We start from the raw sequence: 27,804 nt of genomic DNA, 5'->3' as shown, positions 1-27,804 counted from the left end.
GCCTTCCTGCTTCTGCCATGCTCCCCTGCACTGCTAGCCCCAGTTCTCCCGGGCTCCCCCGCCCTGCTGGCTCAGGCTCTGCCGCCCGCCCCCCACACTGCTGGCCCCGCCTCTGCCAGGCTTTCCCACCTCAGCCGGGGCCGGCCGGGCTCCAGCTTGGCTTGGGGCTGCCGCGGGCTCTCACTTCCGTGTTGGCAGCTTTTAGAATTTTGTTAATAGATTAGCCGCCCCGGAATATTAGCCGCACTTCCGGGTTTCCACCAAAATTTTGGTCAAATTGGTGCGGCTTGTATTCGTGAAATTACTGTACATGTTTTAAGGTTCCTGATTAAGAGTAAATATTTGCTGTAGGTTTCCCCTTACACAAGGCACTAAAACTCTTTAGGTTTCAGGAAGGTACACAATAGTCAACCTAAGTGAAACACTGAGGGATTATTCACATTACTTGTCAGTTTCCTGGTGAAAAGCATCTGCCTTCAAAATTTTTCACCACTGGTTATGGGAGGGCAAAGGAAAATGGGTGATTGATTAGGTAATTCTCTTCTGTGTTTTAATTTCTGGTGTTTCAATGCACTACAATATAAAATAAAATAAAAACAAAAATCTGTTAATTTGTTAAAAACACAGAAAACACAAGTGCTTCTTGTCCTCTCAGAATTACTGCAGTTAAATGATGCAGCAAATGCACACTACTTATGCTGCTCAAATGGTAGAAATTAAGAAACAAATTATACATAACCTGACAGATAACTGATGGCAAGAGGAAGGAAAGGAGGCAAATGATGAAACAAAAGGACCACAGAAATCTTCATCAGTCACCATTTAGTCTAAGTCAATGATACATATCCTGAAAGAACTTGTACTTAAGCAAATAAGAAATTCATCTTTGTCTCAACACCGAAGGGGAAATCTTTGCAAACTGCAGCCCACGTATATGACCAAAAGATTCCATCACCACTCCCCATTTTATCCTGTGATTGTCTCTATTTAATGAAGCTGTGACTCACCACCACAGGGCAAGGGGGCAGAACACCAAGAATTCAGTTCCTCTGATGTGCTCACTTTCCTGCTTCTACATTTGCAGTAGCTCCTGTGCCAACAGTAGCAGTAGCAGCATCTAAGACACCTGGTGGCAGTAATGTCATGGACTTTTAAACTACGCTTGAAGAGACATCCCCAGTGAGTCTCCCAGTAACAGCAAAGGTACCAGAACTGACACCTCTGCTGCTTGCACCAAGTTCTGGCACCATTGCAAATACAACCTCCATCATGAACACAACAGCAGAAAAACAGTAACAGTAGATGAGAACGTCTCTTCTTTATCTAAGGTCATGAGAGTCTTGAAAGTACACTTCCCAATAACAAAGTAGATCTTTTGTTACAGAAGCAGTGTGGGAATTTTTATTTTCAGCAATGCCAAAGGTGACCACACTGCTGGGATATTGCATTTGGATACCCTTTGCAACATTAATGGAAGGCTCATGGCCAGTGCTCACCAGAGACAGAGAGGTGCAAGCACACAGCTTCCAAAAACTTCAGCCAGCATAGATTTTTGTGTCACTACTAAAATTCTAAGAAGCATTAATCTGTACAAAGTCTCTGTTGGATGCTTGTTTTCCAGAGCTGTGTTATGTGTGAATACACACACTAATACACATCTGTACTACTCTCCCCAGTCTCTCACATCAGCAGCAACATCCATGGGCAAAGCAAGGAGGCTCAACTAAAACCTGAACCAAATGCCCCGTCCAAAGAAAACAATGACTGAGCTGTACACCATTAAATACCATACTCATACTTCACCAAATCAATTACATATTTTCCTCTGCTCTTCACACAACCAGCAAGCAAAAAGTTTTAAACAGTAGATATGAAACCTCAAGCTTAGACATGACCTCCTCTGGAATCTTCCAGGTCATCAGAAATCTGGACTAAGAATGGCAAGCAACTGTTTAGGCTTCAGTCATGTCTATTCTAGGGTTGCTCTAGGCAGCATTTGTGTTTCCTTACGTGGAACTCACAGGGGAAAAAAAAAAGATGGCTAGATGTTTTATTCAATTTATTCATCCTGAGAGGCTGAACATTAAGGGACAGTAATCCCTTTTAAAAATCCCTTTAAAAATGCTGGGCTGTACAAAAACAATCAGTAAAAGAACAGAGAGCTCATCTATTTATTTTCACTTATAAATTGTTATTTGATCCATGGAAGATAAATGGATAAGTTTGCTTTCTGATAGCAGTTCTCAAAAAGGCTTATGTTTATTACATACAGCTTATTAGAGAATTGAAGTGTTGGCTGAACTGAATTCTTGATGAGCTATTAACCAGCTGGACCATCTTGTCACTTGGCTCAGATGCCTCATTAAAAGTTCTGAAGCGCGCGTCAGTTCCCATTTTGCACTGAACTGGTTTTGTCAGTGAGAGGGAAGGTACATCCAATCACCTCAGTTATATTTTACTATGAAAACCCTGTTCTCCCCTCAGAGGTGACAATACTTCAGGAAAAAAGCCTTCTCCACAATCCATTCTGGTGACCTTAGAGATGTATTCATTCAGTGCATTAAAAGTGCAATTGTAGCTTTTTGTTTCTGTATGGCTCAGAGTCCTTTTATGAGCAGCTGCATGTCTAGAACATTAGGCTAAACTCCAAACTGATTCTGATAAAGGCAAACCAATTTAGAAAATCAAACACATATCACAATTCTTCATCTCATAGTCTTGACAAAGCTAATGGCAAACAGGACAAGGTAGCTACGGCTACTTTTCAGCATGCTGCAAAGTTGCATCAATATGTTGGCTGGAAACACCCAGGAGTTCCAAGATGACTCCAAGGATTCACTGTTAATGAGCATAGTAGTGGTTCACAAGAGCTAGGAATGCTCTTATGTCTCTGAGCAGGTCCCTTGCAAAAATCTCAGCATAAAGCTTAGAGACAAGTATCAGATGAGTTTTCCCTGCCCCCCACACAGCTCCAGTTGTAAAATAAACTCACATCAGCCTACAGCACACATTGGCTTCCACACTGGTATACACATTGTGTTTGGAGCCTGGTTACCCTCCAGGAGTTACTCTTCCCAGCTTCCCTCCTTTTCCTGCAAACACATCCAAAAAAAGTACTTCATTTAATTTACAAAACAGTGGATTACTATCAGTTTTGACAGGATGACATATGAAGTGTAGGCCAAGTACTGGCAGCCAAGAGAAAATCCTTACAACAATCACTAGAGAACTCCATGCCAGACATCTCTCATTCAGAGACAGATCTCTCATTCAGGGATCCTTCAGGGATCCATGAAAAAAATGCAAATAATTGCCAAGTGTTCTTGCAAGACAAAAGAAATCGAAAAGAGATCTCCTGTAGGCAAAGACCAGAGGGATCCAGAAACAATGAGTTTTAAGGGGTGACCAAAATGTGTGTTCTAGATGAGGACTTTCCCTAAATACCAGTATCAGTACAAGCATTTCAGAAACATCAAAGTCCCAAAACACATTGAAGAAGCACTTTCAAATTTTTTTAAGCATAACTGGTGTAAGTCTCCTGTGATCTACACCTTCACCTGAGGGTTCTCAGAAATGGAAGCATTAATAATCCTTCCACGCTTACCCAAAAGGTTGACTTATGAAACCACTTTCTTGCATCACTTGCATGTTTACTATACACTTTCACAATAATACCATATACATCAGGGACAATTATTCCACCAGCACACTGTGTACATCTTTCTTGGCTAACATCATACATGACCTCCATCTAAAAAGTTACTCACAAAGTCACAAATAATTCAGACAGTACCAAATGAACCACTAATATTTTAACTTACTAATGTGTAAATTTAAAAATATGCATATTACCTTTCATAGAGCAAGGAATTTGAGTATAGTTGAGTGAAAAGAGAAAACATACATTTTTAATAGTGGACAAGTGGTAGGATCAACAACTAAGAAAAAGAGCATGATCAAGCACACTCTGCATCCAGAAGCTTAACGGGCTTTGCAATTCAATCCTGAACAATTTTAGAATACATTAAAATACAAGAGAAAACAAGGTGTAATTGAAATGCAGGTGAAGGGACCACTCAGCTCCTATGATCTAATGGAACACAGGATACAATACATAAAAACAGCCAGGGCTTTGCGGTGTTCTAAATCAAAGTAATATCATGCACAACTTGGACACAGAAGAACTCTTTTTACAGAGGATGAAAGGGGGAAAAAAAACCAAAGCCATACAAACCCTTTAAGTATTGGATTGACCTGCAAGAAAAACACCATTGACAACTAAAATTCAGTGTTGTCAAACAGATGAGATGAAAGTATCAAGAGAGCAATCTCCAAAGGGAGAAAAAACACACAGCTAGGAAAAAGCACTAGAGGAAGTCAAAGATCAACAGTTAAGACTTCTTTTCCTTTGGAATTTGGGAACTACATGTGTAGTATTCCCACTGGCTAGGTTATCCTGTATTAATCCAAGGGTTTTTTTCCAAAGAATACTCCTGGGAGTACCCCACACTGTCAGAAGACCAACCATGACCTAGAAGGCCTCAGATACTCAACACATTATCTATGAATCAGCTATTCAAAGAGTTAGAGCTTATCCAAAAAGTCTGTTTCTCATTACATTGTGCTTTAGTCACATACTGTCTGTCCTTGGTCTGGTGCCACTTCATTTCAATTGTTTGAACAGGAACACTGGAAGGAATTTCTTGAAGGCAAACTGTAATGCCTGTGCATGTCATGGTCCAAGGGGCCTGCCTTAAATAGGTCATCACAACCTGTAAACAGGCTTCTTGGTTTTCAATTTACCTCCTACTTTGTCCCACTGAAGAATTCTATATGCAATTCAAAATTCAGCTTAGTTGTGAACTAAAGTGCTTTATCTAAAAAAAACACCACCAAAAAACCATTTAAAATATTCAAATAACATATTTATACAGTGAAATATCTAATATTGTGTGAATCATATAAAAAACTACTAACTAGTTGCCATGTTTAGCACTGAACAAGTTCCCTTAGCCAAAAAGCTATCTGAAAATGTTCTTAGCAAAAAGGCTCTGCCTGAAACACACTCTGTGTGTGTTCAGCAAGTATCCACACACAAAAAGCTATGGAAGCTGAAATTCAAAGGAAAGAGGTTTGTCAGAAAAGTTGCTCTGGTACTGCATCTCTTGTATCACTGGCAACAACTACATTTCTGTGGGGCTAAGAGTGGGTAAGTGGATTTGAGATCTCCTGTATTGCTGTTTAATTTAAATTCCTTGCACTGCTACACAACCCCAAACAACATCCCAGTAAAACCATTTTAATTAAGCTAAAGACAGTATCATAAAGATAACAGACACTTGGATCTGGTTTTAGCCTGAAATCCACTGAAGAGCACTTTAACAAGTACACAGGCCTGCTCTTGCTAGAAGGAGTCAGTAAAGAAATATCTTTCCCCAGTCTTGAGATAACAAAGGCCACACAAGCCTGCTTTTCACAAGCAGAGCCAGGACACAGATAGATCTCTGAACAGATGTCTAACAGAGCAACCATATTCATTTTCAGAATAAGAGCCTCCTGTCCAACTACCAGTGAACAGGATGTGAACAGAGGCAGGACAAGTCCACACCAATACTCGTCTGGAAGCACCTGAGAACTAATTCATTTCCAGTTCTGTTACTACTCCAATATTTTCTTCAATTAACTCAAAAACAATCCCAGTGCCAAAACAAACTTTCCAATAAAAACTCTAATGCTTGAATGCCTATTATTAGAGATATTGATGAAAACCTCACCAATTTCTTTTAAAGACCATCAGGCAGCTTTGCAATTGTTTCCTCCTTAAGACCCTATCACTACAATATAAAATCATTTTTCCCCAGAATGTTTGGCTATAACCCAAACACAGATCTCAGTACTTTGGAGGGACAGCTGTGTGAAAATCCCTTGAGAGCTCAATTCTAAGACCTCTTTTCATAGGGGATTGAAAGGTGGAAGTGTCATTAAGTAGTTTTAAAATCCTCAAAACTTAAGAACATTTATAAGATAGTTTTCTTCCTATTACCACAGGGTTTTTGTTTAAATCTTGTTTCTTCATCTGGACCCCTGAAACTGAATTATTTCAAAGGAAACAGAGGGAAGACAAGGACTTCAATTCTTGTTCTCTAATTGCTTACTAAAAATGAGGGCCAAGTGAAAGCACCTGCTGTTGCAGCACCTCAGAATTATTGGGAAGAGGCTTCAGTAGCCATCAAATAATACTACAGTACAGAGCAGCACGTGTTAAAACTCAAAATTTATAATTAACAGTACCAGCTTCGATACTTAACAGCCTAGAATTGTGAAAGAGACAAAAATCAAAAATCAACAGACCATCCAATAAGCAGGAGTTGGATAGATGAATCACAGTCTCAGCGTTACAGTCCTAGCTTCAAAGCTGTTAGCAGGCTGAAAAATTTATGAACAGGCATCTTCAGAATGAGTTGCAACATATCTGTCCATCAGAAGCAGGCTTTCCCCCTTGTGATTTCACTTTGCAAGTAATAAAATCCAGACTGCACTGCAAACAAAGCACTGCAGTTCTCCCCCTCGCCTGCTCTTGCCCTGAGCACTGAGAGGGTTTTGATGCAATTTTAATCTCTTCTGTGCTTCCAACACACATTGCATCTCACAGATCTCTGTTTCCTATTTCAAAGCACACTCTCTCAGAGAACCTTCTGATGAAGGTTCCCACAGCCATTAGATTTGGCTCTGTCCGCAGAGCAAATGAATGCTCAATGCAGACCAAACTGAGAGAGCTTGAGCACATTCACCGCACTGAACTGCTGACTCAGTGCAAATGACTCCGTTTCAGAATTAGTCACACATGTGAGTATGTGAGGTGGAAACTGAAATTTATGTTCAAACTATGAACTCTTCTTATCTCAACGAGTTCAGTATGCTTGTGCCTAAATAAGGATTTCACAAGAGATCTACTGGCAGTCATCAGGCTTGTGGAAACAGGATGCTTCTCCAAGACAGGCAGGGGAATGGGATGGTATTGTAAGAACACAGTGAAATCTTAAGACCATAGAAGAGATTGTAGCTTCATACCAGAATTATCAGAGTTTTATCCAGGATTTAATTTCTAAAATTGAAGACAGAACTATTCAGGCAATACAGGGGATAACTGCCTTTTCCTATTATGAGCTCCTGCCACTCCTTCCTTCCAGAACACGATTTCAAGTTTTAACTTCCCAGGAAAGACAAACACCATTAGACATAGCACAGACCAGGCTCTGAGCTAATTAAAAAGGAATTCCCATCCAATGTTTAAGACACTAGATACTAAAAGCAGTCAAGTACTACTCTGATTACAGCTATGTTCAGATTATTAATACATTTTTTGCAGTTGTTTTATTTATATACATTTCTTTGGACTTTTAGCTTCCCCCCTTCAGTACAATCATCTATTAAAAAAAAAAAGGAAAAAATAGCATATCACAACCATGTCTCTAACTCAGCCATCTGTGTAACAACACTGTTTGCTGGTAGCCATTTTACTTAAACCCTGAACGTCAAGAGTACAATTTCCTGTGAAAAATCCAAAAAGTATTTAAAAGAACTAACTAAAAATAAATAAATTTCTACATTTTAGAGTGCATTAGACAAAAAATAAAAAAAAAAAAAGGATAAAAAAATATTTTAACCAAATCTGGTAAAAATCAAAGTTATATATTCCATTCTTTCTGTACCACTTTTCCCTCAAAGCTCATGGGAAAGCAGACATTTTCACTACAGCATTTGCTTTTAAAATAATACAAAATTCATCTTTCAAGATATGAATTTACTACAACTAAAGTCATTTGAGCAGTGTATTTTCACAGATGCTTCCTTCAGACAAATTACAACATATTGGTACCAAAGCTGCTTCTCCATATCTGACTACTGAGATTAACAGCTGCAAAGTCTGCTGCTAGTACAAATAGAGAGGCTGCTGTTCCACGAAAGACTTGCTGCTTGAAAACTTCAATTCCTATTTATCCAGAGAAACTCCCAACACGATGAAGCAAGCCATTTCTGAGGATATTAAAAGCTCCTAGCTTAAACAGTTGCAACACAAACAAGTGAACTGAATTACATTGTACAGCTTTGTATCCTGCATTTCCCATCCTGAGGGTTTGATTGGCACATGCAGTACAAAAGGTAATTATACATTTGTGAAACAAAGCCAAAACACATTGAGTAAGTTCAACAAACTGCTTTATATGGGATCCTATAGGTGCTGACACAGATTTTTACAGGCTAGACCATGGATCAAGTCTTCAGAGTTGAAAAAAAAAGGTAGTTTCCCAGTAAGTCTAATCTAGAAATGTCACCACTTTCAAAGTTGTTTTGATCTCAAAACTCTACATGGAAATACTTCCTCAGCATAGAGACAACACACCTGTCTCAACACTGCTTTTAGGTCCCTGCTTCACAGCTCTCAAGTTAAAACATTAAGGTGCCAATGGATGCAATAAAGCAAGTGGTTTTCTCTAAAGCAGCTGTAACAGCTTGGCTGAAGCTTCTTAAACAATTAAGCTCAAGACAGACACTTGGCTTGAAAATTTGCAGCCCAGGTAGTTAAGGTACACACCAGCTGGGCAGCTGAGAACAGACTCTTGATACAGGACTCAGTCTGAAGTGGTGCTGCCTAATGTATTAGTCCCATGTGTACCAATAAAGAATTTAAAAGCAGATGACCACAACGTAAATATAGAGCATTACCAACACACTTCTCCCTAAGACAGCTTGTAAAATCACAGACTATTACAGAGCTAAACTGCAGAATGAAGAAGACAGACAAATACACTAATTTTCATACTTCCATAAGAAGTATCAACAGACACATTGTGCCAACTGATGGGTGGTAATGCAGAGAAACTGAGTCATATGGAGCTTATCAGTAACTTTAACCAACATTTTAGGCATCATCACCAAGTATCAGACTGAACATTCAAATATTAAATGGTTGCAGCAGGATTTTTGACAGCAACACACCGAGGGACTGCAGAAGTAAGCAAGGTACCTCCTCATATCACTTCACCCAAGGAAGTCCCCAGGGCAATTTCCCTTAGGCAGCTTCACCTCACTGCATGCAATGCTTGGATTTCCAGTTCCTCAGCATGAGAGCACACCCCTCTAACACTTCTAGAATCGAGTTATTGACAACACCTAACAGCAACTATTGCTTCACTTGTAGATCCTTTTCTGAGTGAAAATAGAGAACTATTGATGCACTTAGTTTGCCTTTTCTAAAGCCCAACACTCCAAGCACAGCATGTGAAGCTCTGTGCTTTAAACTATCCTTTAGTAAGTCCAAAAGGTGTTTTTTATCCAAAGCTCCACAGCTGCAAGAACCAAACTGGATCCAGAAGTGATCCAGAGAGATAAGTTCACTGCTTAGAAGACAAGAGGAAACAGTAAGGTAGGAGACTCGACAGCATACATCATCTCCTCGACCCTCAGAATTCAAGAAAATCACACTTTATGTCCACCACCTATAAGGCACAACAGGCTTATGTTGTCCCAAATCAGTAATTACTACAGAAAACAGCTGCAGTGCCTCTCCAGTCTACTGGGAAGCCTTCTGTCCTTCAGTTTATTCTGCATCCCTTTTTTCAGGGAAACTGGCATACTTGTCATGGAATCATCTGCTGGTTCCCCATAGTTAACTTACACAGTATCATTAGTGCTATTAGAAACAGAGTAACAAAGCAGATAAACCAAGATTTCTCATTCAATCAAAAATATTTTTCCATAGATGCTACAGCAGGAATCGCTAGGAACACAGAAGAAAACAAAAATCATGACAAGGATTTAAATAGGAAAAAGGTAGAAAAGAAACAAAAAAAAAAAAACCCCACCAACACCAAAGTATGATTATTGGCAGTCTCCCATCACCAGTCACAGTCCTACTGGATTCTCTGGACTAATGTGGGGCACGTGGCTGGATACACACAACCTCTGTACCAGCACCATTCAGGAAGGACTAAAAAAACTCCCAGTGCAACAGCCACAGATGACTACAATAAAGTGAAACTAAACTGATAAAGAGGGAAATTAATTCAGCTCTGTTTCCCCAATAAGACAGTCAACCCCTCTTATCTTTGATGAATGTGTCCCAGGATGTGCCAAAGTGCACAGCACCACAACCCTTGATCTCTGCTTGACACAAGTCATCATTCAAGGCTCAAGGTATTTTGCTATCCCAGTATGGGCAACAGACTTTTCAAACCCCACAAAACACAGCCAGTTCAACAGTTGTCCTTGCTGCTTTTGAGAGCACACACTAATGAGTCCCAGATTCTCCAACTGTAAACCTGACACAACACTAAAAAATGACCACTTACATGAGGTTCCAGATGAGAGACTTTTGCTGTCACCAAAGCCAGAGATCACATGCCAATATACAGCTGAAAAAAATACTAACATTTACCAGAATATAAACGATGCCAGACAAGTTATTTAATAGGAAGTCAGAGAACAGGGAAAACTGAAGCCCCCATGATTTTGAAGCAAAGTGTATGCATCTCAACAAACACCAACAATCTGTCAAAAGAAAGCATGCTCCCCATTCCCAGCATCTAGAACTGCATGGATTCAAACACAGGATGAGTTTTCCACGGAAGAAGGCATGCACTTCAGAGGCCACAAAAATCTTGTTAAAAGACTGCAGCACAGCTTCAGCCTCCTTAACTCCCACTAGACTCCCCAGACCTGTAGAGATGCAGTCACTTGTTTTAGAGTGGCTGCATTCTATTGGGCTTCTATTGCAGAGGCACTGCATTAGTAAATTCCAGCTGGAAATTATTTCTGAAATACAATGTACTGGTAAACAAAAGTGAGATGTATGCAGCAACTCAACCAGACAATGTTCTGGGGTTTTCTTTTCTTTTTTTTTTTTTTTTGGTTGGTTGTTCCAAGGGGTTATCTCTTGAAGCCCTGCAGAGACTAGGAGCTAGCAGTGCACTCAATTGGATGTATTGTTCTGTTGTCTAAAAGCATAGATATGAAAAATGTCCCTTTGAACAAGAAGGCTTTTCAGAGCAACAGGCACAATTTCTGTCAAGGTTTGAGAAACAGGTGGTTTCACTAAATCATGGTCAATTTCTCTATTTGTTTATGGGTTTTAATAGTCTAATTACTGCAAATTTTTGTTTCCTTTCTAATCCACTTTCAGTCCTACGCACTGCAGTCTTCATTAGTCAAGAACTACAATCTCGCTTCAAAATAATTTTCAGCAGAGAAGCTATTTTAAGTTAATGACCATGCCCATTCTCCCATTAAAGTGTTTTTTCAGTCATGGACTTAGCACTCAACATTTTTTTTTACAGCACTTTGTTTCACATTATGCTCAGCAGCCCATGCAGCACATGACATTTTGAAACCAAATAGCCAATGGCCATTGGCAGACTTCCCCACCCCTCCCTTTCTCAATATTATTGGAACAAATAGCCTTATTTGCACAAAAAACCCTCTGCAACCTGCAAAATCAAGTTAACCCCCTTAATAATCTGTGTCAAGCAGATTTATTACAACTTTCATTACACTCGATTAATTGCTAGCCAGAATCACACAGGTACCTCAGCTCTGCTGCCAGAAACACGTATTGAAACATAGATCGAGGATTATCACTAGCCAAAAGACACGGGGTGATATTCTGGATAAAAGGCCTCACCTAGTAAAACTACAAAAGTAAAGCAGACCTCGAATTCAGAGCAATCCTCTAGCTACTTTAGAAACAGCATCAGTAAAACGCAGGATCAGTGGATGAAACATTTTCATCAGCCTAGGAAGACTTCCAAAATACTTTAAAAAACAATTATAATTTGATCTGAAAAAAAAAAGCGTTTTGCATTTAAATGGTCGACCTTCATTCTTCCTTCTTGAATTGGGTCTTGGACTATTTGTAACATTTTCATGGGACAGCTTTATTTCAAGTTGGAGTAACGCTTATAGCCCTAAAGGAACAATTTGGTCACCAACCTGTGATCCCAGTGACTCCTGATAAACTCACAGCTGTTGGACTGAGTATTTATACATGAAATAACTGATGTATTTCCATCTGGTCTTTATGACAAAAGGATGACTATATAAAATGGCAAATCACTACTGCTTCCAAAGAAAACTCAGGGAAGAGGAAAGGGAAACTGCTGAGCTGGACTGCCCTTGACCCATGACAAACGGACAACTCAGCTGTCACTTATGTTTTGGTCATTTGAGTAGCTGCAGAAAGTATATTTGAAATGAGACACCCTATTCAGCTGAAGCTCAATCTAGTCCATGGATTTTTTTCCCTTCCTGGAAAGAAATTTGGCTTGGGAAGGGGGAAGGGAGAAGGCAAGAGTATAAAGCAAATTCCCAAGAGAACAATAAGCACATTTCCATGGATAAGATTGACTTACCAGCTGGAAAATCTAAGTTTGGATGAGGCAGTTTCAGCAGTCAAAGCTTATATGCAGGTTCTAAACATGCTTATTCTTTTATATAGGGTAGCTGAACATAGATAACAAAATCTGCTTCGTTCCACTGTACAAGAGGGGCCGGGGGGGGAAAAAAAAATCCTTGTTTTGCCAGATGGCTTATACTGGGACCACAGGAGGATTCAGGAAGGCCAAGGTTAGAAAATAAAGCAAAAAATTACATTGGCAATGACTGATACACTGTTTTGCTGGAGGGGGGAGGAATGAGGGTATTTCCTGAACAGGTAAGAAGCAAGAACAATTACCATTCCCACACAGGAACAACAGAAACAAAAGATACCATTTCCCCGAATATTATTGCCAGAGAAGATAAGGACAGAAGTCAAAGGGAAAGTGGAAAATAGCTCTACATCATCAACCAACTCATTCTTTCCATTCTAAATTCCAATGCCAACTTCCTCAGATTTCATACCCCTCTTAAGTGACAAATTATACTTAAAACATCCCTACATTCACAGCCTGCTGCTTTTAAACTGCAGTCATCCACACTGACTTAGTTAACGCTTATCAGTTGCGTCATTACCTGGTAGTTATCAGCTCTTTATTTAAGGTAGTTGCACTCCTTCAAATTTCACAGTTACCCAAACCATGTGGTTTGTTGCAAAAAGTTATCAAGACCAGAAGTTGAGCAATACAGAGTTTTGGACACTCTACAACAGCACAATCACACATCACAAGCATACTTCAGAAATTCGGTATTATCTTATAAGCTGCCACATTAGAAGCCACAACTGTTCTCTGACAGAGGTCAAACCACTGCAGAACTGCAGCACAGCAAACCTTCAGCTGAACAATTCAGAACACAAACCAGTAATTTGCAGTAATAGTAAATAATAGAGCCTTCCACAAAAGAATTTTGGGAATTATTTTGCTGATGTTGAAAGTACTGCCAGCTGCTTTAGCACAGCTGATCCCAGCTTACTTCCTTTGGTTAGCCCAACCTAATCTAAAGCTACTTAAGCTTTCTTCACAAAACTGAACCGTTTCTTGGCTTCACCATAATCACTGTTTGCACTAGCATTAGTTTTCCTGTATTCCAAAACTATTTCCAATTCATAACCCAATCACTCATATGGTTTAAAACCTAGCTACGCTTTCTCCCAGAGGCCAGCAAGTAATGGATTTTTACAGTACAGGTATATCAAGCAGAAACCCATTTATAGCTTGGGTACATTGGGAAGTTTCACAAAATCTCTACATTTGGAGTAGCAAGATATAAAGTTTCTCACTCTTGCTCAACTCCACACTTCAGACCAATTCAACTATGTATCTGAGAAAACTGACCCAGAAAACCTTCCAGAGCAGTTAGTCGTCTACCCACTAACTAGGCCACAGATGCTGGTTTGGGATAGATGCCTCTGGAGTTCCAAAAAAAAAATTCTTTCAAACACTTCAATTATGGTCACAAAGTTTTTCAAAGATGAAACATGCACATTCACAATCTACTACAAAATACCAAAAAACCCACAACAAATAGCAACAAAATTCTCAACCTTACACGCTGCTGGAGCTCAAAGCCTGAACACATCCATAAAATGATTTTACCTGTTCATTAAAATTACACAAATACTTAATGTAAAGAAAACACAAACTAATGCATATCCACAGTACATATCTTACTCAGTAAGAGATGACTTATCGAAGACAAGGAAGCACTGTGGCAAAAAGCAGGCAAGAAATCCACAAACTTCAGAGCAAGGATTAAAGTGATACTTTCATAAACTAACCATTCAGAGCAATAGGAACTCTCAGAATCAATTCACAGTTTTAAACTTGCCTAGTCCTAAAACTTTGAAATGTCATGTATACCCTAAGAAACAAGGTTTTTTGCTGTTCCTCACCTTTGTCTTGTAAATGCTTTTTTACTCTCAAAGTTTGTTGGGGGAAAAAAAACCTGCTTAAGTCAACACTAAAAACAGATTTCAGACTCTCCAACACCACAAAATCAAACTTCAGTTCTGCTAGATTTTCTGTGATTCACCCAAGTTTCAGAATTAAGATTCCATACTGGATGGGAGGAAGAACACTGCTTTTTTTGAACCACAGCCCCAAGCTAAAAATCAAGGCACTTGGCTATTTTTCCTGTCTGAAGTGTTATCATACAGTTAGTCATGTTCAGTTGCACTGAAATGCTGCAAGGAAACCTGAGTATTAAAGACAACTTGTGACAGATCTTCAGGCACAGAACACACACAATACACTGGGGTGCTACAGCATCTCAGTCCTCAGCAGCAACCTTGAGCTCTTCACTATTTTTTTTGTTCCTGAGCCTCTCAGATATGTTCAGGCTTGTATAAAGAGATCAGCAAAAGAAATCATACCATCACCTTAACTGGCTCACAGTTGCCATCAAGAGGCAAAACATTTCAAATTCAGGCAATCTGTGTAATTCACCACCACCCCTCCAGGCACAAATAACCTAAAATACATTTCTGCTTTTGAGTCTGCAGAAAGAAGCTCAAGCTGCACATAAAGGAAGTAGAGAAAGCCACAGGAAGAAAAAAAAATTCTAAAACTAAACTTTGAGTCTTATTTTTGTATCAGACATTTCTGTTGTTTCTCCCTTTTCAGCACACTCTTCCTGGCAAACCAAATGACTGACTAAGCCCCAAATCAAGATAAATACAACTAAAAAGCCTGCCCTCAAAGGCCATTCTACATACTGTCAATCTCTACTTGTCTATATCCAGAGGGGGCAATATTAAAAAAAAAAAAAAAAAAAATCACTTCTCAGACAGCATTTCTTACAGTAGGCTACTTATATGAAAGAACTTTAAAGATCTCTCTAACTCAAGTTTAGCCTCATAACAACATTTTCAACTTAAGGAGGACTCGTAGACTGAGTTCGCATTAGCTATAACAAAGCACATTAACTTAGCATCTTGAATTTTTACATAGACAGATAACCTACATTTCCCAAATGAAAGCATACCATAAGCAGCTGAATAAAGATCAAAACAAACCAAGAACACTTCTATGTTGAAAAATATCAGCTAGAATAGAAGTCTCATTTAAAAGAAGCAAATTTGACAACAGATATGATAACATTTTCCAACATTTAAGCAAAACCCGGTACTGGTTCAGACATTGCCATTAACAGAAGCATATTACATACATACATAGATTTGCAGATCCTTAAGATAATCAGCCTGGATTGCTAAAGCTTTTAACAATAATATTTGGGGGTTATTGTTTGTATGTCACTAGTCTATCCCAGGATAGAAGCAGTCAAAACACATTCAGACTGGGGTGACAAACTTGCCAGCAACAATCAGCATAAGAGAAGCAAGTCACAGGTTACCCCACAAGAGGAAAATGTCCAAGGAAAGCTGGGTAACTCCACCAACTGGGTAGTTTTAAACTACCACAAGACTACATTAACTGGCCAAAACCACACAACATGGCTGTTGGTATCAGCTTTGTACTATCTTCCACTCAGCTCAGCAAAGCTGTTTCTGATTTGCCCCAGTTGCATACAAACAGATTGGTATTCCTACTCTGCAAATTCTACTACACAGTGGCATTAAACTCATGACTGTGTAACTGGGTTTTTCCATCTTGACCTTTCTGCTTTCTGCTGCCAGCCCCAAACCTGCTATCAGAACCCACTATCTTCAACTCCTGATGCAATGAAACTAGAAGTGGCTGAAACATGCAGATGAAAGGGATGATCCAGAACAGCTAAATCGAAACAATTCAGCTCCTACCTCATACAAGAGGTCTAACAAAGCTTATTTTTCACACTGTCTGCTATCTTCCTATAGCAGGATGAGAGCAGCTCAACAGGGACCTATGGAAAGGTTCTATCAGTGACTGCTTGTGCAACAAAGGCAACAGGATCAGCACCTCTCTGGGCTATGGCTCCCAACACAACTTATGTGGATACTATCAGAGTCTCCAAAACCTCTTTGTTTTAATCTTACTGGTAACATCTGAGGAGCCCTGCTACTCGCCCTGAGAACAGAGACTCCAGAAAACAGCTGCCTAGAGATTCCCATTAGATGAGTCAGGTGACTTGAGAACCTGAAAAAGAAATGGCACCACTTACATTCAAACACATTTATTCTGGTGTCATTGCCACATCCCTTTGAAAGCTCACAGGTATTTTAGTTACAAGGCCATCAAGTATACAACATGCTTTCTAATGGATTCTAGAGCCTAAGTGTATAGGCAGCATTCCCAAAGATTCTGCTTAGACCTAAAATGACAAATTCAAATGTGGCAGCTTGTCTCCGATTTAGAATGAGCTATCCTTGTAAAAACTGCTTACTGCTTTAGGTATATATTAATACCCACATAGCATCTGGAAGGCTATGATATAACAGCATAACACTACCAGTCTTAATTTTTATCAGGCTGCCACTTCCTTGGCAAAAAAAAACACCTGAGAGCATGTTAAATTATTTGTCAGCCAGGCAAAGTAAAGCAGCGCTGCTTGGAACTCCCCAGGCAAATCTTGCAGCACTTCAGAGTAATCTGGATATATGCATGGTATCTGCCATCACCAGGTGAAAATGACAGGTGGGATGAAGTTCAGAAGTATGCCTTAGAACTGAATCTGAATTTTGGTCACTGCATTCCACCCATTACTTTACTCAGACACTTTAGAAAGAAAGATGCGCCAACACCTGTGATGAACTTGCTGCATGGATCTCCTTTTGGGTTAAGAGGACGGCATAGCAAAAAACATTATTAACACAAAGTTTATCCTCTGCACCATGGAGTTACGGGTATTCTGCAGGTTGTGCCCACAAGACAAGTCATGAGCAAGCACCCTTTCTTGAACACAACCTCAAAAGAGGCACAGATGCAATCCTAATCACCTCTCCACTTTCCCCAGCTCTCCCAAAGGGAACAAGGGCAACCAAAACCACACACTGAGAAGTGTTGGTATGACAATTCACAAAGAGAGTGAGGAAACTGGAAATAAAGTAGAAATAAGGATATCTGTATTTTGATCCAAAACATTCTAACACTGTTTAAGGTTCAATACACGCCCTAAATGATTCTCGAAATAACCTACAAGACAGTCTTAGGGAATGCAAGTAGCTTTCACAAAAATACTTATGAAGCCAGTACAAAAACTGAGCCTCGTTCATTTGGACAAGAATTAAAATAAAAGATCTTAAACATATGCAGATGGTTCATGTTAGATAAAAGCCTTCAACTACTCCAAGAAATCCATTTTCAGCATGACAAATCCTGCGATTTAGAATACAAACTGTTCCAAGGTGTAATGGAAGAGCATTTTTCCAAGTGTGGTGTACACACATCATGATCTAGTTAAAAATCACAGTATTATCTGAAGTTTTAAGAGTCAAAACCAGTAACTTCCTACCATCTGCTATTAAAAATAATAACACCACCAACAAAACCCACAAACACATGCTAAGTCAAGAGAAAGTCCTATGCCCAGTTGCAGGAGCACTGCAAATTTACATTATATTTATTATCTTTCTTATCATTTAAAGGTTACATCCATCACATAGACTGACAAGCTAAGCAGAAAAATATTCAACTTGTACTTCAACTCAACCACAACTTGAAAGAACCAATTAGTAATCTCAAAAAAAGGTAGGCAATCTTTACAGGAAATGCATGACAGGAAGCATCAAGACTGCCACTGCTTAGCATCAGCTTTGTCACATCCAGCATGGAGAACCTGGGTGTCAGTCAGAGCAGTGATGTTTAACAAGCTTCTGCATGAAATAAAACCAACAATGACAAAACAAGAAGAACATGTGGCCCAGAGGGATGTTGCTAACCAAAAGGCATTGAAAACTGCACTGTACCATGCACTGCATCCATGGAGACTACCACAGATCTATTACTGCTTGTTTTATTTATTACTCTGCTCCACAGCTCTCTAAGGACTCTATACAGAATGTCTCCAGGGAGCTTTTATCAGGTGGGGTTTTTTTCCCTTACAAAGAAAGATTATAGACCTGGTACTTTTCCTCAGCCCTCACAAGTTCTGTGATAAAGCTAAGCGTTTTTAAACCATAACAGCCCAAAACAAATCTCATTTAAGAGATTTAATTCTGCACCTCTCAAACCCACACAAACTGACAAACAAGAGCCTGTTTATTTCCATAAGAAATGCTGCATTTTCAGAAAGTACTTATTGCCTCACAACCAGCCAGTTACAAATTGAACCACAGCCATCTCCAAAAGCGATATCCCTTTGAGGTAAGATTATTTTCCTAAGCAGAGGTCTCCTAACAGCTGCAGCTCCAGAATGTACTTCAAAAGCTCCCTTCTCTCTTTCAGGGTCACCTTTGTCAAGTCTGAGGGAGCCTGATCAGTGTTTATAGTTCTGCAGGTAATTAGCCGGGCTCCTTTCCCATGTCATTTATCAAGTTGTCAATTGTATCAATTACAGCACAAACACTCAAGACTGTGGCTGGGTGTTCATCTTTAGCTAAAGAAGAAGCTTTCACATCAGAGATTTGAAGCCAGTGAGTACCAGTAATTTGTTCTGCCCTATGACATAGAAAACCAGCAAAAATTTAAGACTTTACTGCGCAAAACTTCAAGTTCCCTGCATATGCACATTTGGAAATGCAGCATCCTGAAAGTGCCATAAGCCCATTGTACACTTAGAGTGGTACAGATTTTACTTTCGGTAGTTTGGAATTTGTAGAGCTGAAAACAGAAGAGATAATAAGGACAGTATGACGTTGACAGATTGTCACACACCTTGATTACAGTAATTTCACGATTATAAGCCGCACCATTTTGACTAAAATTTCGGTCCGAACCCAAAGTGTGGCTTATAATCAGGTGTAGCTTATATATGGACAAAGAACAAAAAGTTGCTGTTTTAGTTTGGAGGACAGGTGTCTGCTGAGAAAGGCAGGAGCTTCTCTTTGAAATGGAGAATGTAAACCCCCTCCCTCCAAATTATTACAATTTTGAAATCAAGGGGCTTTCAGGCAAAGATATGGGAATTAGGAATAACAGTTCTTTTCTAGGGAAATTAAAATAGAAATACAGTACTACAAAGAAACAAACCCCAAACCCTGACAAAGTCAGAGTACAACCTGACACCCCGTCAGGCAGGGTGTTGGTAGCAGTCCCATTAAATGGTGGCTGCATCCTCCTGCAGTGACAGATGTGGCTCAGTTGGAGCAGTGCTCCTGTACAAGGTGCAGTTTCCCTCTAAAGGTCCAGTGGTGATGTGGAGAAATCCGGTTTTCCTCTGGAGTCCAGTGGAGAAAGGGGTTCCCTTAGTGTCCCAAAACCTCTGTTTTATCTTGGTAAGAAATGTTGGGCTCTTCCCCCTGGCTGGAGCAACTTCCAATGGGATGCAGTAATTTTATCAGTCCCACAGTGGGACTCAATGGCCATGAGCAGAAAATGACTGGCTGGAGGGAGGATGGGTTGTGAAAAGATAAAGAACAATGCCCCACCTGGTTTCAATGGATGGCCCATTAGCAGAATATCTCCCACAGAGATAAGGATCACTGCCCCCACCCTCAACAGATGGTGATAGAACAGATACCTTTTATCACACTCTGCATTGTAACGTGCGGCTTATAATCAGGTGCGGCTTATATATGGACCAAGAACGAAAAGTTGCTGGCACCCGGAAGTGCGGCTTATACTCAGTGGGGCTTATAATCGTGAAATTACTGTAGTCTAGGTTTGTGACAAGGATGCAGCTGGCCCAGAAGCAGTCACAAACAGGAGGCACACTGCTACTACAGTCACATAACTGTGCTCACAAACTAATAAAGCATTATGAGCACTGATGAGAGGTACAGGGTAGGCATGGGAGCCAGCATACTGCATTAGACTGGGACTTAATCTTACAGTAAAAGTTACATAAAATGTATTCCTAAATAATCAAAATTAAACCACAGTCAGAGCTTTCAAAGAATGCATATTTGTTTCAGGACACTGACTATTTCTCCAGATCTAACAGAATGTAATAGTTTTCCAACAGTGCTTGACAGACAAATTCCAGGTCCCCACTCCCTAGCTTCCTCTCACTGCAGAAAGGTCTAGATCTGGTTTTCCATTTTGCTTTAATGTAGCTACATGATTGTGCATCAGAGACAGCATCTTTGCAGTCAGGGCTCCTAGGGAGCAATATGCAACCAGCTTTTTAAAAAGGAAAAAAAAAAAAGACTACAGGATGCCACAGTTTTGTGACATAAGACCTTTTTTGGTTGTCAGGCTTGAATGTGCAACTTCTGAAACAGTCTCAGTTCCGCCAGTCCAGAAAGAAAAGAGAATTTAAAGAATTATACACTGACTTCAGCAAGCTGATTTTTATCATGGTAAGTCCACAGTGGAGTCCATACTCCAGAGTACAGAAACTGCATTCCATTGTTGTCTGTTGACCTAAAAAAATCGCCATTAAATACAGCTTTAAGGCCACGAGATAGGCATCGTTAAATCTGAAGTGTCACTAAAAGTGAAGCAATACATCATATGCAAGCTACTTCCTGCACAGAGAGTTTTAACATTGTTAGACTCTAAAATTCTGACAGATGGAAATATTATTTAGCACCTCACTGTTTCCTGCTACGAAGTGTCAGTTGCATTATCACTTTTACCAGAGTGCACTATGGAATCTCATGGTTCACATCCAGTTCTGGCATTATGCTTGTTCCCAGCTGGTTTTTCATTGCTATTTCCTATGTAAGAAAAATCCATTTGTAAGCTGGAGTGTTTGTACATCACACTTGGTTTGTAGTTAGACATCTGCTAGAGAATTGCACGTGTGTAACCTACACCAATCTATTACTCAGATGATTTATAACTGAAGGTGACCAAACTCACAGTCAGCCTTCCCTCAAAGCACTAATGAGTACAACAAACTTTGTGCAGCACTTTCACCTGTCCAACGCATTTCTTACCCCTGGAGACTCTGTGCTGCTTGGGGAGAGCCCTCCAGTTCCTTTTTAATCCTTCAGCAGCTCACATGTTAAGCAGAATAACCTGACAGCACACTGAAGCCAGAGTAAGAATGGCAATGCGATGTGCCAGCAAGAAGGTGCATTCATGAACTGTGGGTCCTCTCTGTCAGGGAACACAGGAGACAGGAGGGATACACCCCACAGCAGACACACAATGCTGTTCTCCAGGAGTGCATTTCCAACCAATGCAAATACCTGCATAACAACAGTTCATAGACCATGCTGCCTTTAAGATTACACACTGCCCAAATTAAAGGTAAGTCTTCAAATGCCTCACAAATACACAGTTCAAAAGAGCCCAAGTTACCTCCACATCATCAAGCACGTTCCTATTTGAAAAGCTACTAACTTGAATAACCCAGAGCGATAATTCTAGATAGAAGATTTTGCAGTCCAGCAAGGGACTGCACCAATCTGTACTGTTCTGTACATCAACAGTTAAATTACAGTCTTGATTTAAAACCACTCACGCAGGGACTCAGAGGGATGACACAACAGCACTAAGATTTGGCTTTTATAGCCAACTATGACTTGCTACTTCTGGCACTTGAGTATTACTTTGCAAACTTAAAGCATCAGGGGAAGGGATCACATTTTCACCACAACGTTACCTGCACTGTACAGAGGTGACAACCTCACCGCTCAAACATAATTTGGAAAGACCACTTTTGTCAACATCTACCTACTTAAAAACCCTTTAATTAGTAACCCTAACTACTATTTTAGCCAATTTATGAGATGTGCTAATGACAACAGCAGGAGGCACACTTGACTCAGAATAACTAGATCTGAAATGAATACATACAAAGGGAATAAAAGTACTTGAAGGCCAACACTACACTAACAACTTCCTTGCAGCAACTGAAGCTGAGCACTGGCACCGAGCAGTAGCTGCTGAGCTCTTCACAGCTCCACTACATTCACAGCAGGGCAGGTATTTCATATTTAAACACCTGCACACAATATTTTAAAGTAGGTTCACTTATAATAGGTTTCATATGGACAGGTCAAAAAGTAAACTAGGATAGTCCATCTGTCAGACTTGTGTTGGGTTTTTGTTACATTCAACCAAATTGACTCATCTTCCACAGATCCAGAAAAAAATAAAGTCTTGGCCAGAATCTTAGCTTGCTGGAGATACTAAGAACATCAATAGCTCACCCAGTGAATTCCAGCTCTTCCTCCTTCTACTTCCTCCACAGCTCAATTTATCAAGCAGAAGGGGCAATTTAATTACAAGGCAATTCAAGAGCCTTGAGGACATGAGCAATATCCTCCACAGTTTCACTAACTTGGGAACACAAGCTGCATTTCATAAGCAGCATCTAAACTTCCTCTGAAAGGAAACATAGTCATAGTCTCAGGTTTTCATCTTCATTGCTACAAAGCACATACATAAAAATTAGGCATAGTTGCATTATTCAGAATTGAAAAGTCATTCTGCCAAACACCAATACCAAATCTTCAGCAGTGCTGTTTAAAAGACTCTGGGGAGGTGGGATACCTCAGATGCCTACACTTGCTAGCAGGAATATAGAGAAAAACTGCTATTGCTGAGGAACATTATTTCAAGATAATTAAAAGTAACCATCCGTTAGTTATGGTTACTGTAACACAGCACAAGAAAAAAAAAATCATTCACATTTCCCTAACAAAATCATTATGCCTTGAAGGTTCACCAATCATTCATAACATATCAATCCATCAACAACTACATTTTCCTATATAAGAGGATATACCCACCATCCCAATAAATACCAAGTTCCTCCTTTTCCTTCTAGTCACAAAAAATACAACAGGACTTAGTCTTTAAACATTCTACTAGCTGTAGAGTCTAGCTCCTTCAGCAAATACTTTTAACAGCTATAAAGTGTACATTCCTGTTTTCAACTTGTCACTTTGTACTGTCTACTGGGAGGAAAAATACAGCCTTTGGAATGAGGCTTAACTTCACCCACAAGGCACTCCTGCAATGCAGTTCCCCTCTGAGCAACACATCAAGTATTTCCCCCTTGCAAATATTTTCATTCATGCTTTTTGAAACTTGTCCATTTCAATACTACTCGTGGAATTCACCAAATCGACTGAAAGCCCAGCGACATGCCCTTTAAACATGAGCTTCTTGATTCAATTCCTTCAGAGGTGGTGCTTCCTCAGACAGCTTGTCCACGTGGTACTGATGATGATGAAGACACTTCAAGAGGCAAAAAAATGAAAAGCAACTAATGCCAAGCTCACATTAGTTTCTGATCAGTAAGTGTGAAGAATAAAACAGTCTTCAGAAATTCAAGTCACAGAACTCAAAAACTGAAAAGATTAAAATTTCAAATAAAAGTCATATAATGTTGATGGGTTATTAATCTCCTTACAGTTCAAATTGCACAAGTAAAGCTTCAGCAGAGCCCAACACTTAATCGTTTCACTTTTAATTTAAAATCAATGCTGAAACAGACCACCACAAGCAAGTATGCAGCTAGCTTAGAAGAGCAGGGTATGCTGCAGGGTCACAAAGAAAACTGGAAGCTTTCTTCCAGTTAGTAAGCACAGAAAAATGGCAAAAACATAATGAACTGAGATACTGGTAGAATGCTTGAGCAACCACCCAATAGCAAATATGGACACAAATTCAGAAATCTTCTAATGAATTCCCTCAGCTTGACTGGAACAGATAGACAAGTGTTTTTGACAAAGTTGTGGTGCAGTGACTACAATCAATCATTTGTGAGCCACTGAGTGCTTAAAAACCCCCACAAAGAGTTTTGGGATTTTCACCCAATGCTCTTCCATCTGCCCTAAATTGGATGGGAACACAATAGTAAAGACATCATACATGAGCCCTTCTATGAACTGCACCAAAACCCAACACCATAAAACAAACACTAAACTGTGAGGCTCTGAAAACAAACCAGCACACCAGGTATTTGTTCCTGGTACTCCAAGCTCTTCCCACTTCTTTTCAGGTTGTGGCACAGCAACTTGTGTCTGTTATACAAGCTCTGACTCGCACGGAATAAGGGTGCTCCTGCCATCCTTAGACTGGGCTCCTACAGAACTCAGCCTAGAAACTTGTTAAAAGAGCAACGTCTTAGTCCGGTGTAATTCACTAGTCATCTACAAAGGCTAAACTTTAGGGCGTTTTCTAATCCTCCACAGAAAAGATAATTTCTTTCCCTGTTCCTGTTAACAAGTAGGAACCCTGGAAGTTGGAATGAAAAATACAGCTTTGCAAAACTAAATGGTGTGATACACTACATGCTTTATGTATATCCTAGAGTTATCTACCCCACAAGAATCCACTGCCACTACCTATAAAATGTCTGTGAAATTAATGTTTTCACAGTTTTTCCTAAGAAAAAACACCTAAACAAATTCTGAAACATTCACTTACACATCTTCCCTCATCCTCCCTGAAGCTGCACACCAGTGATTTTACAATCCTCCAAGCTACCTTTTGGAGGCGTAAAATGCAAGACACTACATGGAAGAGAACTGTAGCGCGTTTTGTGATGATAAAGCTAAAACACTCTTCAGAGATCACAGTATTTAAAATAATTAAAAGGCAAACCGACTCTACAGAAAGGATGCACCTTTCTTCCAAAGCATTGCCTCGGGTAAGGTCTGAAGTTCCTTACGAATTAAGCAGACCTCGAGCTGATGGGTTTTACACCCTTCAAGCACAATGACTAGCACCTGGGAGAGTGACTGTGCTGTGATAATTCACTTTTTTTATTTAATTATTTTACCTGTAGCTCACACCAGGCAACTTCCACAGTGGTTTCAGTATCCAGTCCTTTATACACAGTTTTGAAAGAGCCTCTTCCAATCTCGATGTCAAACTTGAGGAAGCGACCATCCGGGGAGATGCCCACTGCCTTGGTCTCAAGCTCTTCGATGTCTTCCTGCTGTGCTCTCCGCTCCTCAAATTCCCGGCTGGCAGCTGACAGGCTGCCAGCGGCACTGGTAGGGGGTAACGCAGTTGCCTCATCTCCCTCCTCCTCCTCCTTGGGCAGCAGCGGGGCGGCATCCTTGGCGGCTGGGGGCTCCTCAGCAGTCTGTCCTTCCAGGGGGAGCGGGGCGGGCGGCGGCGGCCGCGAGTCGGTCTCGGAGACGGTGACAGGGGCGTAAGGGGTCCGGCTGGCACCCTCGGGGGGGAACACCGAGGGAGCCGCGCTGCCTCCCGAGACAGGGGCCGAGGGCGCTGCCGGCTGCAAGCCGGGCAGCTCCAAGGCCGTGGCGTTCGAGTCGCAGATTACGCTCCGGCGGAAGAAGCGGTGCTCAGTGGCTGCCGCCCCTCGGCTGTCCTTGTCCATGGTGTGGCGGCGGCGCCGGTACTCCTCACTGCGGCCTCCGTTCCCCGGTCCGCCGCCCGCTCCAGCGGCGCCGGCGGCTCCGTGCTCGGCGGCTCCCAGCTTGTCTCCGACGGAGCTGTCCGAGCTGGAACCATTCTTGGGCGGCGGCGGTGGCGGCACCAGGAAGCGCGGGCTCGGGGGTCCGCTGCCGGCGGCGTCCCCCGACATGGTGCCCCGGGGGAGCGCGGCTGCGGCGAGGCGGCGGCGGGAGGCGAGACAAGGGCCGGTCACTGAGCGGGGAGCGCGCCCGGCCGCGGCTGCCGTTGCAGCTGCAACACAGGAGGGTCCCAAGGGCTCCTCGCGGCGGAGCTGGGAGGCTGGGCCGGCGGGGTGGATCCCCGGTCAGCGTCTGCATCCATCCTGCAGCGGGGAGCCAGGCAGCGGGGCCGACATGGAGCACCGGGAACGCTGGGTTGGAGCGGGGGACAGCGAGGGAAGAGAAAGCCCGAGCACCGGGGAGGCCCCCGAGCGGGGGACGCCGGTGCTTCGCCGCTGCAGTTGCTGCCGGCGATGGAGAGCGAGCGGGGCCGGCCCGGAGAGGGGAAGGAAAGGGGCCGGGACGCGCGGAGGGAGCGGGGCGCAGGCCCGCACGCCAAGAAAGCCGCGCTCAGTCACTCGCTCCGAGCAGCAGAGGCCCGGGCAGGCCCAGGGCAGGGAAAGGGGTCCGGGGGGCTCAGCCCCGTCTCACCGGGGCGCCCATGGCGGCCGCGGCCTCTCCACCGCCCGGCAGGCGCAGCCACCGCCCGCGCGGCCGGGCCGCGCTCCCTCCAACAGCCGCGGCCGCCTCGCGCGGAGCCGGAAACCCTCCTCCTCCTCCTCTTCTTCTTCTGCTACTGCTCCTGCTGCCCGCGGCCCGCACCCGCCGTGGCCCACAGCCGCCGCTCCCCTGGGCCACCGCCGAGCCGAGTCCGGGTGGCGCCCGGCGGGCAGGACCGAGCGCAGCCGCCGCGGCCGCCCGGCGACGCCTCGGCGCTAAATGGCGACGGCGGGAGCCCGAACCGACACACGGTCCGGGGGGGGAAGGAGGGGCCGCCCCGCCAGCCACGCCCCGCCCGAGCCCGGGCCGCGCATCGTCCCCTCCCCCCGCCGCTGACGGTAGGTGGCCGCTCCCGGCGCGCGCGGGGCACCATGGGAGTGGTAGTTTCCAGCGGCCGAGTCGCTCCGCGGTGCCGCCCGTGGATTCCCCCGGAATGGGAGGAAGGGAGGGAAGGGGGCGACCAAGGAGGATCCCGGCGTTTGCACAGGGTCAGGGGCTTCCCATGTGCTGTGGGGATGCTCGTCCTGCGCGGCCGCCCCTTCCTCCACCCGCCCGGCGGGTCAAAAGGCACCGGGTCTGCTTGCACTGCTCCTTTCTTCAAGTCCTGTGTTATACCCGCATATAGAAATACTTAAATATTTTGAATAAATATTAAATATGTTAAATAATATGTTAAATAGTAAATATTTTGAACGCGTGTATTTGTTTAGATATTGTCTATAAGTAGATAAATATATTTCACAGAATGTCCCGAGTTGGAAAGGGTCACGGAACCCAGCTCCTACTCCTGCACAGGACACCCCAAGTCACATCATGTCCCCGAGAGCGTTGTCCAAATCTCCTTGAACTCTATTCCCTCTTTTCCTGATATCCAACCCAAACTTGCCCAGCTCCAGGCCATTCCCTCGGGTCCTGTCACAGGTCACCAGATAGAGATCAGTGCCTGCTCCACTTCCCCGGTGAAGGAGTTGTAGGCAGCAAGGAGGTCATGTTTTCAAACAGCCTCTCAAATTCCTCTCAAATTAAAATCGTGGGCAACAATGGCTCCGTGTAGCTGAGTACTGCATGAACAAGTGGCAGTTTGGGTTTTTCCTCCATTTGAAGAGGCACTAAGCGGCCAAGCAACCTGAAATGCAATGAACTGCTCTGTAAATGCCATTAATCAAAAGAAAGAGAATTTGCAGCCTCTGCCCTTAGCACAAGTGTTGTCCTGTGGCCACTTCAGTCGTGCTCGTGGCTGCTGCAGCTGAACCCGGGCTGTACAAAACCCAGCAGCCAGAGCCTGC

The 27,804-nt window shown here is 42.3% G+C and overlaps 1 protein-coding gene across 9 annotated transcripts in view; it reads right to left on the bottom strand.

Moving 5' to 3' along the window:
* The window catches only part of WNK1 (WNK lysine deficient protein kinase 1), a 99,729-nt gene extending 73,251 nt beyond the window's left edge, over positions 1 to 26,478 (bottom strand). For all 9 annotated transcript variants that reach the window (XM_033056999.2, XM_033056998.2, XM_033057000.2 and 6 more), the window contains exon 1: positions 25,156 to 26,478. In XM_033056999.2, the coding sequence (XP_032912890.1) occupies positions 25,156 to 25,929 (774 nt within the window). In that variant the 5' untranslated portion in view covers positions 25,930 to 26,478. The remainder of the gene's footprint in view (positions 1 to 25,155) is intronic.
* Between the last annotated feature and the right edge of the window lie 1,326 nt (positions 26,479 to 27,804).

This window comes from Catharus ustulatus, chromosome 4 (genome assembly GCF_009819885.2).
Source record: "Catharus ustulatus isolate bCatUst1 chromosome 4, bCatUst1.pri.v2, whole genome shotgun sequence".
Classification (NCBI taxonomy): Eukaryota; Metazoa; Chordata; class Aves; order Passeriformes; family Turdidae; genus Catharus; species Catharus ustulatus.
The sequence above is the reverse complement of the archived record's forward strand: the minus strand, read 5'-3'. Positions and strand labels throughout refer to the sequence as shown.